At 45.5% G+C, this 16,032-nt stretch overlaps 2 protein-coding genes across 2 annotated transcripts in view; both read left to right on the top strand.

The window, feature by feature from the left end:
* Positions 1–7,756, top strand: part of ZNF449 (zinc finger protein 449) — an 18,399-nt gene extending 10,643 nt beyond the window's left edge. The window contains exons 4-5 of the mRNA XM_004380972.2: positions 6,513–6,626; positions 6,818–7,756. Coding sequence (XP_004381029.1) covers positions 6,513–6,626; positions 6,818–7,713 — 1,010 coding nt within the window. The 3' untranslated portion in view covers positions 7,714–7,756. The remainder of the gene's footprint in view (positions 1–6,512; positions 6,627–6,817) is intronic.
* Positions 7,757–13,188: 5,432 nt separating this feature from the next.
* Positions 13,189–14,644, top strand: LOC101341756 (small integral membrane protein 10-like protein 2A). The gene is made up of 2 exons (XM_023735452.1): positions 13,189–13,724; positions 14,531–14,644. Exon 1 carries the CDS (start codon positions 13,189–13,191, stop codon positions 13,423–13,425), a length of 237 nt encoding a protein of 78 aa, XP_023591220.1. The 3' UTR covers positions 13,426–13,724; positions 14,531–14,644.
* Positions 14,645–16,032: the final 1,388 nt, after the last annotated feature.

The raw sequence follows: 16,032 nt of genomic DNA, 5'->3' as shown, positions 1-16,032 counted from the left end.
TCTATCCTTTACTGAAAGTGGTGTGTTGAAGTCTCCTACTATTATTGTGGAACTGTCAATTTCTCTTTTCAGTGTTGTTAGAGTTTGTTTTATGTATTTGGGAGCCCTGTCATTGGGTGTGTAGATGTTTAGTCTGGTTATGTCTTCATGATGGATCGTCCCCTTAATCTTTATATACTGTCTCTCTTTGTCTTTTATGGTGGATTTTGTTTTCAAGTCTATTTTATCTGAGATTAGTATTGCCACTCCTGCTCTTTTTTGGTAGCTGTTTGCCTGATATATTTTTTCCATCCTTTGATTTTTAATAAATTGACATCTTTGTTTCTAAGGTGTGTCTCTTGTAGACAGCATATTGATGGATCCTGTTTTTTTTTATCCCTTCTGTCACTCTCTGTCTTTTTATGGGTGCATTGAGTCCATTTACATTCAGTGTAATTATTGATAGGTGTGAGTTTATTGATGTCATTTTGTAGTGCTTTTTTTGTGGTGCTGACGTTTTCTTCGTTCCTCTTATTCTCCTGTGCTGAATTCCTTTTGTTTGTGGATTTTGTTTTCATTTCTTTTGTTTTTGTAGGTTTTGTTTTTACTGAGACTGTATGTTTTTCTTCTTTATTTTGATGAGTAGGTTTGTTAACTTTCTTTGTGGTTACCTTGAAATTTACCCTTATCTTCCTAGGTTTGAACCAGTCTATTATTGGTATCGCCTTGCCTTCCTCTCCATTAGAAGGTTCTATACCTACACCGTTTATTCCCTCTTTTATTGTTCTGATGTTGTTGTCATTTACATATTAACCTCTCTGGTTCCTTGTTGTAATTCTTTTGGTTTTGGATAGTCCTTGAGAGTTCATTTCCTAGATTGGTATCTGGCTGGTATGATCCTGCATACTAGATTCAGCCTGTGGTCTGATGTTGTTTGTTCTCAGATCAAATAACTCCCTTTAATAAATCTCGTCAGTTTGGTTTGGTTTTTATGTAGTCCCTTAATTTCTGTTTATCTGGACATGTCCTAATTTCACCATCATATTTGAACGAGAGTTTTGCTGGATATATTGTTTTTGGCTGGCAATTTTTTTCTTTCAAGGTTTTATATATGTCATCCCATTGCCTTCTTGCCTGCATGGTTCCTGCTGAATAATCCAAGCTTAGTCTTATAATTTCTCCTCTGTACGTGACTTTTTGTTTTTCTCGAGCTGCTCTCAGGAGTCTTTGTTTATCTTTGGTTTTACTGAGTGTGATTATGATATGCCTTGGTGATTTTCTTTTGGGGTGTATCCTATATGGGGTTTGTTGAGCTTCTTGGATGGTCAGCTTTTCATCTTTCATAATATTGGGGAAGTTTTCTGTCAGCAGTTCTTCCATGATCCTCTCTGTGTTTTCTGTTTTCTCCCCTTGTTCTGGAACTCCGATCACTCAAAAAATTTTGCTTTTGATTGTATCCTACATAATTCTCAGGGTTTCTTGATTTTTCTTCGTTCTTTTTTCTGATTTTTCCTCAAACAGAGTTGTATCCAAGTGTTTGTCTTCAATTTCTCTGATCCTGTCTTCCATCATTTCAGACCTGCTCTTAAGCCCTTCTATGACACTGTCCATTTATGAACTCTTGTTGTTTATCTTTTGGATTTCTAATTGTTGTTTTTGTATGATTTCTACTTGTGAATTTATTCTGGCATTTTGTTCCTGTATTATTTTCTTGAATTCTTCCATTTATATGTCTGTAATTTCCATGAATTTGTCTGTTTTTTCCTCATTTTTGTCTGCTTTTTGCTTCAACTCTTTGATAGCTCTGACTATTAGAGATTTGAATTCCCTATCAGGTAGTTCTAGTGCCTTTTCTTCTACTGGAAAGTCATCTGGTGTTTTATTTTGGACATCTACTGGAACCATCCTGTCCTGTTTTTCTACATGTTTTGATATTCTCTGCTGTCTTTGGGGCATTCAGTAGTTATTTTCCTCATTTATTGATTGTAGATTTGTTTCATCTTACTTTTTTTTTATTTGGTTATGTCTGAGCATGCGGGCTGTGCGTTCTTTGTTGTTTGCTCATCTGTAGACATGATACTTTTCACCTACTTCTCCAATGGGCAGGGTCAGTCACTCAGGTATGGTATGGCAGGGCAGGTCCAGCTGAAGGGGAGTTGCTTGGATGGGTAGTTTGTGGCTCATACTATGGCCAACAGGGCAGGCCGGGAATCAGTGCAAGGCAGGTTACAGTAGGCCATGCCTGTGCTGCTTGTGGGTGTGATGTTCAGTACATGGTGCAGGTAGGCAGGATGGAGGAGGGAGATTGTGATGTGTGGAGCTAAGATGGGTATGGGAAAGAGGAGAGAAAGAGAGGAACAGGAGCCAAAAACATACACACAAACAAACAAATAAACAAAAAAGAGTGCTAAGGGAGCTTGCCGTTGGAGTGGAGAGATGAGAGACTGAGAAATGGAGAAAAACAAAAACAAAAAAAGAGAGTAAAAGAAAAAAACGAATAAATAAAAATTAGAAAAAAAAGAGCTCCCAGTGATCCCCCTGGTGCATCTGTGAGGACTGGGGAAGTTGCTCCCAGGCCGTGAAGTACAGCCTGACTAGAAGAGGTAGAGGTGTCACACAGCATGAGGTATTCAGGAGACAGGAAGAGAAGGTAAGTATAGAGAGACAAGAAACTGAGAAATTAAGAAAGACAAAAAGGGAAAAAGACAGAAGAAAACAAAACAAAACAAAGAAGCAAGAAAAAAGAAATGCCCCCAGGGATGGCACTGTGCATGTGCGCAGATTAAGGGAGTAGCTCATAAGCCGCACGGTACTACTCGGCTAGAAGGGGCTCACAAGCCAAGAAAAGAAAAAGAAAACAAACAAATAAATCAAAACAAAACAAATCAGAAGAAAGAAACAAAAAAAGCCACGGGGGTCCCACTAGCGTTGCGGCACAGGCTGGGAAGCAGTGTCACAGATGAGGTGTGTTTCACAGCCTTTCAGGAAGAAGCAAAGCTGACACACAGAGCCAGGTATTTGAGAGAAAGGAGGGGGAGGTGGTGAAAGGTAAGGAAGAAATCTAAAGAAGTAGCAAAAGCAACACCAGCAGCCAACAAATGGCACTCAGTGAGCCAGCCAGTGCAGGCGGGTGGAATCCAAGTGGCTCTGGGTTGAAGTCAGTGCTTCCTGGCCAAGAGACTGTGGCCGCAGGAAGCAGAAGAGGCCGAGTGGGGGTGAAGAAAGGTGGAGGGTGTGAAAGCGTATATCACTGGTTACCGGTTGTTCTGTCTCCTGCTGGAAGCTCTGTGAAGCTGCTTTCTTGTACCCCCTGTTCGCCGATCTCCGATAGGAGTCCAAGGTGGCAGATCCATGCTGCATTATCTGATAGGAGACCTCTGCATGTATCTCTCCTCGCTGTCCTATGTCAGTTTTTTATTCCATTCAGTGCTTGGCTGAGTTCTTTATCTCTTCATCTGATGCTTACAGTTTCAGGACTGATGTGTGTCTGTTTGACTTAGTTTTTCGTATCTCTGCTGTGAAGGGACAGTGTGGTTCTTCTGTCTATGGCGCCATGTTGCCCAGAAGTCCAGAACATTTTCTTTATAAACTATGTTATGCCAGTTAAGCTAGACGTTTCCTGAGACCATGGTCCCCACAGCTTGAGGGCATATTTTAAAACCACCACACACCCCATGCTTCCCTGCCCCTACTAGCCTTTTACTTTCTACAGTATTTCTTCAATTAATTTAGGTCAAATAGTGTATGTTGTTGTTCTTGTTAGGTGCCATCAAGTCAGTTTTGACTTATAGTGACCCTGAGTACAACAGAACAAAACACTGCCCGATCTTGCGCCATCCTCACAATCGTTATGCTTGAGCCCACTGTTGCAGGCACTGTACCAATCCATCTCGTTGAAGGTCTTCCTCTTTTTCACTGACCCTCTACTTTACCAAGCGTGATGTCCTTCTCCAGGGACTGATCCCTCCTGATAACATGTCCAAAGTATGCGAGATGTAGTCTCGCCATCCTTTCTTCTAAGGAGCATTCTGGTTGTACTTCTTCCAAGACAGATTTGTTCCTTCTTTTGGCATTCCATGGTATATTCAATATTCTTTGCCAGCATCACAATTCAAAGGCATCAATTCTTTGATCTTCTTTATTCATTGTCCAGCTTTCACATGCATATGAGGTGATTGAAAACATCATGGTATGGCTGCATATGGGGCATAGCCTTGGGTATGCCCACATCCACCTTGATATGACAGTGATTTTGGCAGGGCTCCTTTGACTTTCTTTTGCACTGACCAGACCCAGCTGTTAAGCTCCACTAATTGTCACCTGATTGCTCCCATGTTTTCAACAATGACCTGGAGCATAAATTGCTATACAGATTAATCCAAACAAATTCAGGCTTCTTTGAAAGGCTAGAAACCATGGTGGCATAGTGGTTAAGTGCTGCGGCTGCTAATCAAAAGGTCACGGCTGCTAATCAAAAGGTCGGCAGTTCGAATCCACCAGCCACTCCTTGGAAACTGTATGGGGCAGTTCTACTATGTCCTACAGGGCCTCTATGAGTCAGAATTGACTCAATGGCAATGGGTTTTTTTTTTGAAAGGCTAGTTCCTGGGGTCCGTTTTTGAGATTTGTTTTGACCCCAAGAGGGCTCTTCCCAGGTGTCTTCTTTCTCTGGTTCTACCCTACAAACCAGCTGTCCTGTAATTAGCCTGTATCTCCAATAAATCTACCAGTTGTTTTCAAGACAACCTCTACTCTTTTTGAAAGGCCCCTTAGTCTTGAACTTCTCCATGCTCTGTTGAAAATGAATTCAGTTTTCTAGGGAAGAGATTAGGAGCTATCTGCTTTATGGCCTGCTACTCCCCCAGGCAAAATCTCTGAGCCACAGCTCTGCAGCAGGTAATGGTAACAATGGTGCTCATCTCTCTGAGTGACATTGCTGCTTTAGGAACTGAGTACTAGGTGGGGGGGAGGGGACAGTAGCCTTAGGTCTTCCTGGCTTGTTTCCCCTAGTATGGAACCTTTCAAATTGGGACAAGGGCAATTTTGACCCTAGTGTTCTCAGTGGTGCCACATCCAAGGTAGAGCCTTCATCCCACCAGTGAATAATGGGTGGAAAAAGGGAGCCCCCACCTCTTGGTCATACTTGCCTAGAATTTAACCTCAGTAGTAGCTCCATGGAGAAGGACATCATACTTGGTAAAGTAGAGGGTCAGCAAAAAAAAGAAGACCCTCAAAGAAATGGATTGACATAGTGGCTGCAACAATAGGCTCAAACATACCTACTATTGTGAGGATGGCACAGGATCAGGCAACATTTCATTCTGTTATACATAGGGTCACTGTGAGTCAGAGCCAACTCAACGGTACCTAATGACGACAACACCAACAGGTAGCTGGGGCCAGGATAAGAGAGACTAATATCCTACCTCTTCCGGGAAGATGGCCTTCTGACTGGGAACTGGGGAAAGAGGAATCCCTATTCTCTTGACTGCACTACTCTGGACAGGAGCTTCTGTCTTGCTAAGCTTGGAGAGGGGAGAAAGGGAGAGGTCTTGGTTCAAATACTTCAGACTTTTACTGTTCTTACCAAATTTTAGTAGCTTTTCTTAGACATTTCTTCATTTGTTGTATGCCCTTAGGATCATTTTCATAGGACTTTAAAAGGTATTTTAAAAATAATTTTCACCAGGTTCACTGGGGAGTGGGTCCACAGAGCTCTTCACACTGTCATGCTAGAAGTCTATCTCCTTCCTTACATTTAAATCATAGGTCAGTATTTTCCAGCTTACATTTTATTGCTGAGCAGTAAACTTTTCCAGAGATGAGAAAGGAGAGGAAGGGGTGTGGAAAGGAAGATTCAAGCCATAACTGCTATCAATGAGGAGAGGAGTGGTAGGTTATGGGGGAGAATGAGCAGTAGAAAATTTTCTTTTTTGTCTTTAGATTGACAGTTAGAAACACTGTCTAAGAATTATTTGGGTTAAGTTCAACATAATCCCCTTCTGAACTTCAGCTGAAAAGAACATATAAAGACTGTTTTTGCGTGTTGCCAGCCCAGTTCAGTTTCCATTTTAATTTGAAAATCTCTTAACTGAAATTATTCTGGTAACAGTTTCATAACTCTCACTTTTATCCCTCTCTCCTATTTGGTACTTAGTAACAGAGTGCTTCTAAGTTTTAATATGCCAAAACTTTAGGTAGATTTACATCATACTTTGGCTCTAACCTAACTAAGTCTATTATCAAAATAGATGTAGAACTAATTTAGTGCATTGACTTTAGCACAAAATTGATTCACTCACCTTCCATAGATTAGAGGAAAACAACCCTGAACTGAGCACAAAAAGATATCCCTCTTATTTTGGTTGTGTTCTTATATTTAAAAAAAAACACTGTCAGTGGCTCCAGGTGAAGTAACCCTAATTAAGAAAGAAGTAGCTATTGAGGGGCTGTTTGTCCGAGAAATCAGCCTAAACTCTGGGAAAACCTTTGGTGATCCTAACTATCCTGCTTTCCATCTTTCTTATGACCAGGATATCCAATACTGAAGCTTGACCTGAACTTCCCATTGGAGCATAGAGAAGAGCCATGGGTGAAGGAATTACAGGACTCCAAAGAAATGAAACAGTTACATGATCCCAATATAGGTAAGTAATTGTTCATTGAATACTAGGGAAGAAAAAAAAAGAATTCAGCCTTCATCAAGGTAAAGAGCTTTGTAATTCCACTTAGGAGTTTCTGTCTTCCCACTAGTGGTTTACTATAACTCTCCTTAGTCCCTTACTGTCTGTTTTCCTTGGAACATGGTGATATCTGAAATTTCTGTTTCTTCTTTCAGGTTTTGAGATTGAGAGAGAAAATGAAGAAGATGCTTCAAAACAGAATAAGCTGGAGAATATGTATCCATTTATTGTTACTTTAGAGGGGAATGCTCTACATGGTCCCATTTTGCAAAAAGACTATGAACCATTAGAAAATCAATGGGAGCCCCCTCCAGAGGAGCTACAGACAGATTTAACAAAGCTTGTAAATCCTCAGAACCACTGTATAGGAGAGAAACCTGAGAGCTCCAACCTGGAAGAAGCTGTCACTCCTAGACCCCATAAGAAAAAGAATCCAGGAGAGAAACCTCACCGATGTGCTCAGTGTGGAAAATGTTTTGCTCGGAAGTCACAACTTACTGGGCATCAGAGGATTCATTCAGGAGAAGAACCTCACAAGTGCCCTGAATGTGGGAAAAGCTTCCTTCGTAGTTCAGACCTTTACAGACACCAACGACTTCACACTGGGGAGAGGCCCTATGAATGCACTGTATGTAAAAAGCGATTCACTCGAAGGTCACACCTTATAGGGCACCAGAGAACCCATTCCGAAGAAGAAACATATAAATGCCTTGAGTGCGGGAAAAGTTTTTGTCATGGATCTAGTCTTAAAAGACATCTGAAAACTCATTCAGGTGAAAAACCTCATAGATGTCACAGTTGTGGGAAAAGTTTTATTCGACTGACAGCTCTTACTTTGCACCAGAGAACTCACACTGAAGAGAGACCTTTTAAATGTAATTACTGTGGGAAAAGCTTTAGACAGAGACCAAGCCTTGTTATTCATTTAAGAATTCATACAGGGGAAAAGCCTTACAAGTGTAGTCATTGTTCCAAAAGCTTCAGACAGAGAGCAGGCCTTATCATGCACCAAGTCACTCACTTTAGGGAAGATTTCTTTAAGAATTGTTGAGGGAAATAGGTCCTACAGAAGTTAACACTAACTCATAAAAGTCTTAACCTATAAGAGCCTGTTTGTCTTGGAAGGACAGTTTTTTGTTTTGTTTTTTGTTTTTTTTTTAATTTTATTATTTTTTGAGCGTATAAGAACAGCTTTTTTTTATACTATTTTTAAACTCATCTTCCAAGGCATATGAGTTTTAGAGTATCCACCTACTCTTGCAACTCTCCCAGATTTGATTTTTATTCTGTCTCCACAACTTTATTTTTTCATTATAATGAAAATTTTTGTGTACTAGCCAACAGTATCATAGATGTAAGCATTAAGCATATAACTGATGACATTCCTTTCAGGTGTAGGGTCAATATAATGGATTATCTCAGTAACCATGTCTATCTGACATATTTATTATAACAATACCATAATTACTTTGCTGTGTCATTATTAAAGGTGAATATATTAGTTCAAGGCATTAGGCTATGCCCCAGGTGGAAAGATAGGAAACAGTGAAGTTGGTCAAACTATAAAAAATGTGTCAGGAACACAAGGATGAAGGGGATGACATTTACCTAGTAAGAACTGTTGTTGAGATTTTTATGTTTAAGAAAATCAAATTTTTAACATTTACTTTGGAGTGTTGGAAAATTTGATATCCTGCTTAGTTGGCAGTCTGTGGTGATGCTGCTTAGAGCTGAGTATTAATTTGGTGATTTATTTTGTTCACAGAATAAATAAGGTCTATGTCTGGAAGAATCCACTTGACAGCTGAAGTAGAATCTGATTTAATTTAGATTGACTGATAAACCAGTATCCATTGCTTTTCAGTCTTCTTTGCTATTCAGTCGGTGTCTCTCAGAGCTTTTAAAATTGTATCCTTTCTTTAATTCAGTGTCTCCCAAAGTATGTGCCATAGAACACTTTAGTTCTGCAAATAAGTTTAGGAAATGCTTCATGCTGTCTCTGCTTTGTAGATTCACAGTGCACATCAGCATATGAGAGTCTTTGAGAAGTCCTCCAGTAAAGGAACAAAAACACAAATACCTTTTTGACTCAATATTTTCTAAACTTATTTGACTCCAGAACTCTATTTCATGTACCCCCAGAAGTAGTGTTCTACAAATATTCCTTGGAACACGCTGTCTCAAATATTTCTATAGCCACCAATATAGACTTGTTGTTCCCAAGCCTAGTTATCTTCAGTTATTTCAAAGAGTGTCACAAAAAATTCTTTGAACAAACATATATGTCCTTTATGTAATACACACACACATCACTTTAGGGAGGTGAGGGTCACTAAATCAGATAATTTATAAGTTGCCCAGTGATTCTCAACCTCTTTGAATTTTACTTAAAATTATATACACACACACACGTTATCTAAATGTTCTTATTATATAAATGATTTCATATACTCATGTTAAATTTTTCTGCAGTGAGGGAAGAACTCTCTTTGCCAATTAAAACTGTTATTATGTGAAAATATTTATAGACCCTGGCTCCTTGTTGTAAAATAAAATAGGACATCCAAGCATTTCTCTTCATGAAGATATCCAGCCATCCTTTCCTTAAACTAGAATCAGGCAAAGTATATCTTTCTATTCTATTGAAGTTGTTAGAAGTGATAGTAAATATAAGTATTTGCTGGGTATCTACCATGTACCTAACTAACCCTGTTCTAGGCTTAATGGAAGCCGGTAGAGAAACATAAATTATGGGTCAGGCTCATAAAGAATTTATAATATCTTTAGTTAAACAGGAGTTGGGAAACAAATGGAGAACAATGCAAAAGAGTTTATAATTAAGTGCCAAATCATACCAAGTGCTCGAGCCAGGATTCTTGTCATCCAGGTCCCTGTATGATGCTGCTATATTTCTAGGGTTAAAATTGGGATCCCAGTAGCAATAAACATGTAACATGGGAGGAGTCTGAATGTAGAAATGAAAAATGCTGAATGTAATGGCTTCTCTTTTGTGGAATTGCACTCAAACCAGAACAGTGCCTTAGAATGGATATGCCCAACTGCTCTGTATCTATGCAATATTTTAATAAAATGGATATGTATATGCCCTTCCTGCTTCAATCTCATTAATTGTGTGTATAATTTAGAGCTGCTTTCCTGAACTGTGGCAGCAACACTGAAGTTGACTCCTGCCCCCACCCCAAGTCAGAATCACTTTACTCCTTGCAACCATGGTGCTGTGTTTATACATTATTTTTTAGCATTTAACATATTCCATTTTAGCTAGTAGGATTAACTGCAAGTATGAGTGGCAACCTTCCAATCTGTGTCAAAAACAACACATGACTGGGTTTTGTACAGGGTAGAGAACATCTTTTATCTCTTCCTCCATTACAGTGCCCTGCATATACTAAGCATTAATAAATATGTGTGCCTTTAAATCAAGAAACGTGAAATAGTTCTTGGAAACTGGTAACATAGAACATTGCATGGATATGCCTAATTATACTTCTGAGCATTTCAAAAACATAAGGGCAAAAACCAGTATCCACCTAATAAGTACTATGAAAATAAAGTATATGTAAGTGCAGGCTGTACATATAGTAAGCTTTCAATAAATATCAGCATATTGTATTTTAATTCTTTGTCTTTTAATGATAAAAGCATTTGTTGTTAGGTGCCATTGAGTTGGTTCCAACTCATAGCAACCCTATGTACAACACAACAAAACACTGCCTGGTCCTGAGCCATCCTCACAATCGTTATGCTTGGGGCCATTGTTGCAGCCACTGTGTCAGTCCATCTCATCAAGGGTCTTCCTCTTTTTCGCTGATCCTCTACTAAGCATGATGTCCTTCTCTAGGAACTGGTCCTTCTTGATAAAATGTCCAAAGTATGTGAGACGAAGTCTTGCCATCTTTGCTTCTAAGGAGCATTCTGGCTGTACTTCTTCCAAGACAGATTTGTTTGTTCTTCTGGCAGTTCAAGGTATATTCAATATTCTTTGCCAACACCATAATTTAAAAGCATCAATTCTTTGGTCTTCCTGATTCATTGTCCAGCTTTCACATGCATATGAAGCGATTTAAAACACCATGGCTTGGGTCAGGCGCACCTTAGTCCTCAAAGTGACATCTTTGCTTTTTAACACATTAAAGAGGTCTTTTGCAGCAGATTTGCGCAATGCAATATGTTGTTTGATTTCTTGAGTGCTGCTTCCATGGGCATTGATTGTGGATCCAAGTAAAATGAAATCCTTGACAACTTCAATCTTTTCCCTGTTTATTATGATGTTGCTTATTGGTCCAGTTGTGAGGATTTTTATTTATGTTGGGGTGTAATCCATACTAAAGGCTGTGGTCTTTGATCTTCATCAGTAAGTGCTTCAAGTCCTCATCACTTTCAGCAAGCAAGGTTGTGTCATCTGCATAACACAGGTTGTTAATGAGTCTTCCTTCAATCCTGATGCCCCATTCTTCATATAGTCCAGCTTCTTGAATTATTTGCTCAGCATATATATTGAATAAATATGTAGAAAGGATACAACCCTGACGCACACCTTTCTTGACATTAAACTATGCAGTATCCCCTTGTTCTGTTCAAACAACTGCCTCTTGGTCTAAGTACAGGTTCCTCATGAGCAGGTTTAAGGCTATGAAATTTTCTCTAAGTCTAGCTTTGGTCACGTTTCATAATTTTTACATAAAATGTTCTCATTGATGAGTCCCAAATCACTTGTTATTGCAGTTTTCATTTTAATTCCTCTTTGACCCAAGAGTTGTACAATATTGGCATTTTCCTCTTAATTTTTGGTTTTACTGCATTGTGATTAGAAAATGAGTTTCATCCTATTTCTGCTTTTAAAGTTCATTTAGGTTTTCTTGAAGACTTACATTAGGTAAAAGTTGGTAAGTATCCCAAACCCACTGACATCATCGAGTCGATTCAGACTCATAGCGACCCTATGGGACAGAGTACAACTGCCCCATAGGGTTTCCAAGGCTGTAATCTTTACGGAAGCAGACTGTCATATCTTTGTCCTGCAGAGCAGCTGGTGGGTTCAAACCACCAACCTTTTGGTTAGCAGCTGAACACTTAAACACTAGAGCTCCTTAAGCATCCTAAAGACTGGAAAATAAGGGTTCTATTTGTAGGGCACAAATGCAATATTGTACTTCTCAATTGGATCCGGTTTCGTTTAGTTTACAGAGAATAAAGATTAGATGAAACCAGGAAAGGATTTTTTAAGTATTCTAGCAAGAAAGGCCATAAACAATGGCAGATGAAACCCTAAGGAGACCCTGTGCAGTATCCAGGGCAAACAGTGATTATGAGGAGTACTTGGAAATCACTGTTGGGTTAAAAAAAGGACAACGGGGCAATGCACCAAAAATTCCTTATCGGTGCCACCAATAAAGAAATATACATCACTAGCAAATATACCAGAAAGAAAAGAAATGCGTGTGTGCTTGGTGGCGCTCCTTAGGAATGTGAATTAAAGAAAGGTACAATGGGGTTGCTGGCCTGGTTTCCTGTGAAGACAGTGAGGGGGCTGGAGGCTGAGGGATGGGCGGGCCTTCCAGTGGGCAATCTGAACAGAATCAGGATAGCAGTCCAGACCCTCAGGCCCTCGACTCCACTCTTGCGACTCCCAAAAAAGCCACCCCCCTGGAGCACTACCTTCTAATCAGGAGGCTGGGCTGTGTCGGCAGGTGCGGGTCCCCCTGGGCAGAAGGCGAGGATGTGCTGGTGGGGGCGGATCCTGTGAGTGAGGGGCGGGGCTATGGCGGCGGAGATGGGTCCCTTGGGCGGGGCTACCTCAGTGGTCGCCTCCCTGTTACACCTGGAAGGGGGCGGGGCTACGCTGGGAGCCAATGCTTAGGGAACCCGGGAGGGACGGTGCTGAGGTGGTGGGGGCGGGCCCCCTGGGCGGGGCAGCAGCCATCTCTGTGGCACCTGGAAGGGGCCTGAGCTATGCTGGGGACTGGAAGCTCTGGAGCCGGCGAGGGGCGGGGCTGAGGCGGTGGAGGAGGAACCTGTGGGCGGGGTTTTGTCAGCCTCCTCAGCTCTGTGGTGCCTGGAAACGGGTGGAGCTACGCTAGGGCGGCCGCTCAGGGGAAGTGGGGAGGGGCGGGGCCGAGGAGGCAGGGGAGGTACCATGGGCGGGGCTTAGTAAAGGACGAAACTCTATGGCGCCTGGAAGGGGGCCGAACTACACTTGGGGCGGCCACTCTGGAGCCAGCGAGGGGCGGGGCTGAGGCGGTGGGGGCGGGTCCAGTGGGCGGGGTTTTGGCGGCCTCCGCAGCTCTATGGTGCGTGAAGGGGGCGGAGCTACGCTGGGGGCGGCCGCTCGGGGAGCCGGCGAGGGGCGGGGCTGAGGCGGTGGGGTGGCCCTTTAGCTGTTGCAGGTGGGCTGTGGCGGCGGCCCGAGCAGGCTAGGACCGCAGGCGAGGCTGCAGGCAGGGAGCCGCCTGCTCCACGGGGCTCCCGCTGCTCTCGCTCCTGAGCATCGGCGGGGCCCGCGCCCATGGCGGCGTCGGCGGCCCTGTCGGCGGCAGCGGCGGCGGCGGCCCTATCGGGCCTGGCGGTGCGGCTGTCACGCTGGGTCGCGGCTCGCGGCTCGTACGGCGCCTTCTGCAAGGGGCTCACGCGCACGCTGATCACCTTCTTCGACCTGGCCTGGCGGCTGCGCACGAACTTTCCCTACTTCTACGTCGTGGCCTCCGTGATGCTCAACGTGCGCCTGCAGGTGCGCATCGAGTGAGCCGCGGGGCCGGGCTGGGGTCCCGCATCCGCCCGCCCGCCGTGGCCCGGGCAGCCGCATGAAAGACTGCGCGGCCGCTGCGGAGGGAGGAGGGAGGCGGGCCGGGCCCGCGACTGTGGCCCCTGCGGGAGGACGGCCACCGAGCCCGGCCTGAATGCCCACACGTGCCGCCGCCGCGACATCGCACGGAAACTCACACAGGCCCGCTCATCGGCGACCTGTTGCCTCTGTGAGGCGAAAAAAAAAAGCGCCCTTTTGGAGAAAACAGCAAGTTGATTAGACTGGTCCAGACCCAAAAGGTAGGAGAGAGAGGGTGGATGCAACTGGGGCGGAGGGAGGCAGTGACGATGAATCTAGACCATAAGGCCTTGGGTGGTTTGGGGAGACACGCATGGAAGGTGGCGGGGAAAGCGGCGTGGAGAGCAGCGAGCCAGGAAAGGTAAGGCCAACGCCTTGTCCCCTACTCCCTTCCAGTGACTCTGAGATGGGGTGAGGGGCGACGGCATCAGCTTCCGGAGGGTCAACCTGCAAGGAGAGATGGGGCCTCCCTGCCACCCACGGCCCAGTTCCTTACCCTTGCCCCCAGAGGCCCCATGGTGTCATCTGAACGTGGGGGAGTGACAGCAGAGAGGGAGGCCGATAGGAAGGATGATCTGTTCTTGGCCAGACCCCAGATCTAACCCCCTTTGCATCCCTGGCCCTTCACAAAGCGGCCTCCCGCCTTGTCTCTGGGTCGGGGCACTGGGCTCTGCTTGTGCCTACTGCCACTTTTCCTGCCCCACCCCCTACCTGAGGGCACCCCCAAAGCTCTGTCTTTGGAGACTGGAGAGAGGGGGAAAGACTGTCCCTTGCCGCACAATTTGTCGTTCCTGCATCTCAGCACCCTCCCAGTGCCACAGAAGTCCACCCTCCAGCGTGGACAGCCCACTGTGGGCCTGTGGAGGGGGGAGGGGAGGTTCTCCTGGCCAGACAGCAGCGCCTCAGGCTGGGGCCAGGAGGCAGAGGGGAGGCGGAGGAGTAGAGGGCTGGAGGGACAGCACGGGAGGACACAAGGACTCTCTGGGTGGGAGGCAGCACCAAGTTTCCATCTCTTTTTCTCTTTCAGGAATGGGGGTGTGTAGGTGGTAACCCTCCCCTGCTCTGCCTGAGACAGCCAAATCCCTGCAGGGCCCCCCGGCCCTGAGGCTGCCCAAGGAGCAGCTGAATGGAGGCCTGACGGAGGCAGCCACAGAGGCCCAGCAAGCAGAGGCCGGGATAGGGCTGCCCCGTGATCCAGTTCTGGCATGAGGAAGGCCGGGACCCTGTGACCTGGACACTGAGGTCTCCTAAGCACACTTAGGACTGAGAAAGCTGGGGCTCTGGGGGGCGGGGAGGGGGAAGGGAGGGACTTGCCCCTTGTCACACGATAGGAAGTAGGGAGCAGAATCTGCCCCTAGGCCTGCACTCCCCCACTCCCCTCCCCAGGCTTCTCCAAGACGTGGCACCTTGGGATGGCGGAGGGGAGCACAAGGCTCCCAGAGGCCCTAGAGAGAGAGGGGTCCAGGGGTAGGAGACCTGGGAGCTCACCTTCCTTGGGGTGGCATGGAAGGTCACGGGAAGACCAGGAGGACAGTCTGAGCTGAGAAGGGGGACAGGAGAGATGAGTCCCAGAACCCCCTTGGGAGCCAAGGGCCTCACCCCTAGTCTAGTTTCCCCACCTCACCCCATACTTGACCAAGGGCTCCTCAGTAGTTGGGTGGCACAAGCCACGTAACTTGGGTGGCGGTGGTGGGTTTGGACGGGGGTTGTGGCTCAGCTTCTGGGGACATACTGTAACCAGCAAGGTGAAGGGATAAACCCAGGGTGGGATGGGGCTGGGACCCGTGGTGTGACTTCTGTCTCTCTGTCCCCAGGCACGGCCCCCACCCCCAGGATCACACTGGAGAATCTCATCCAGGTGGGCTTGGCCTGGTCCTGGTAGGCCCTGGGTGTGCTGCTAACTGGCATTCCAAACTAGCCCGAGGGGAGCAGTGAGCAGCCCTGGCCTCCCACCCCTCCCTGCACCCACACCTCTGGCTCTGGTTGCTCGCAGCCCAAGTACTCAGAGGCCCTGGGATTGGGAACTGCAGCAGCCTAGTCAGCCTAGGGACAGAGAGGTCCTGTGTCACCATCTTCCCTCCTCAGCTGCCCAGCTGGAGACGAGGGCCTGGAAAAAGACCTCTGCCTGCCTCAGCCCGGCCCCTGCAGTCCCCACAGCCAGGGCCCGATGGCTTCCGTCCTTGTGCCAAGTCTCCTAGGAGCCCCCAGTCTGGGTGGTCCCTCTCACCCACTCCATCCAGGACCACTTTCGGGTGCTTCGCAGCCCACTGTTTCCATCCACAGATCTCCGAGGATGGGCAGCCTCGTGAGAGAAGAGTCACACGGGGCTGAGAAGGAGCGAGGGGCCTCTTGGGTCTGACCCACAGATATGGCCCTTTCAGACCCAGGCTTCCTCCTCCGGGTGACGAACCTCAGGTCCAGCCTCTTCCTGGACCAACCTGGAACGGAGAGCCCTGAGAGTGGCAAGCGGGAAGCTCTGCAGGCTAAGTGAGTGAGTGTGTGTGTGAGTGTATGTGAGTGTGAGTGAGT

This window comes from Trichechus manatus, unplaced genomic scaffold (assembly GCF_000243295.1).
Source record: "Trichechus manatus latirostris isolate Lorelei unplaced genomic scaffold, TriManLat1.0 scaffold00079, whole genome shotgun sequence".
NCBI classification, from domain to species: domain Eukaryota; kingdom Metazoa; phylum Chordata; class Mammalia; order Sirenia; family Trichechidae; genus Trichechus; species Trichechus manatus.
The sequence above is the reverse complement of the archived record's forward strand: the minus strand, read 5'-3'. Positions and strand labels throughout refer to the sequence as shown.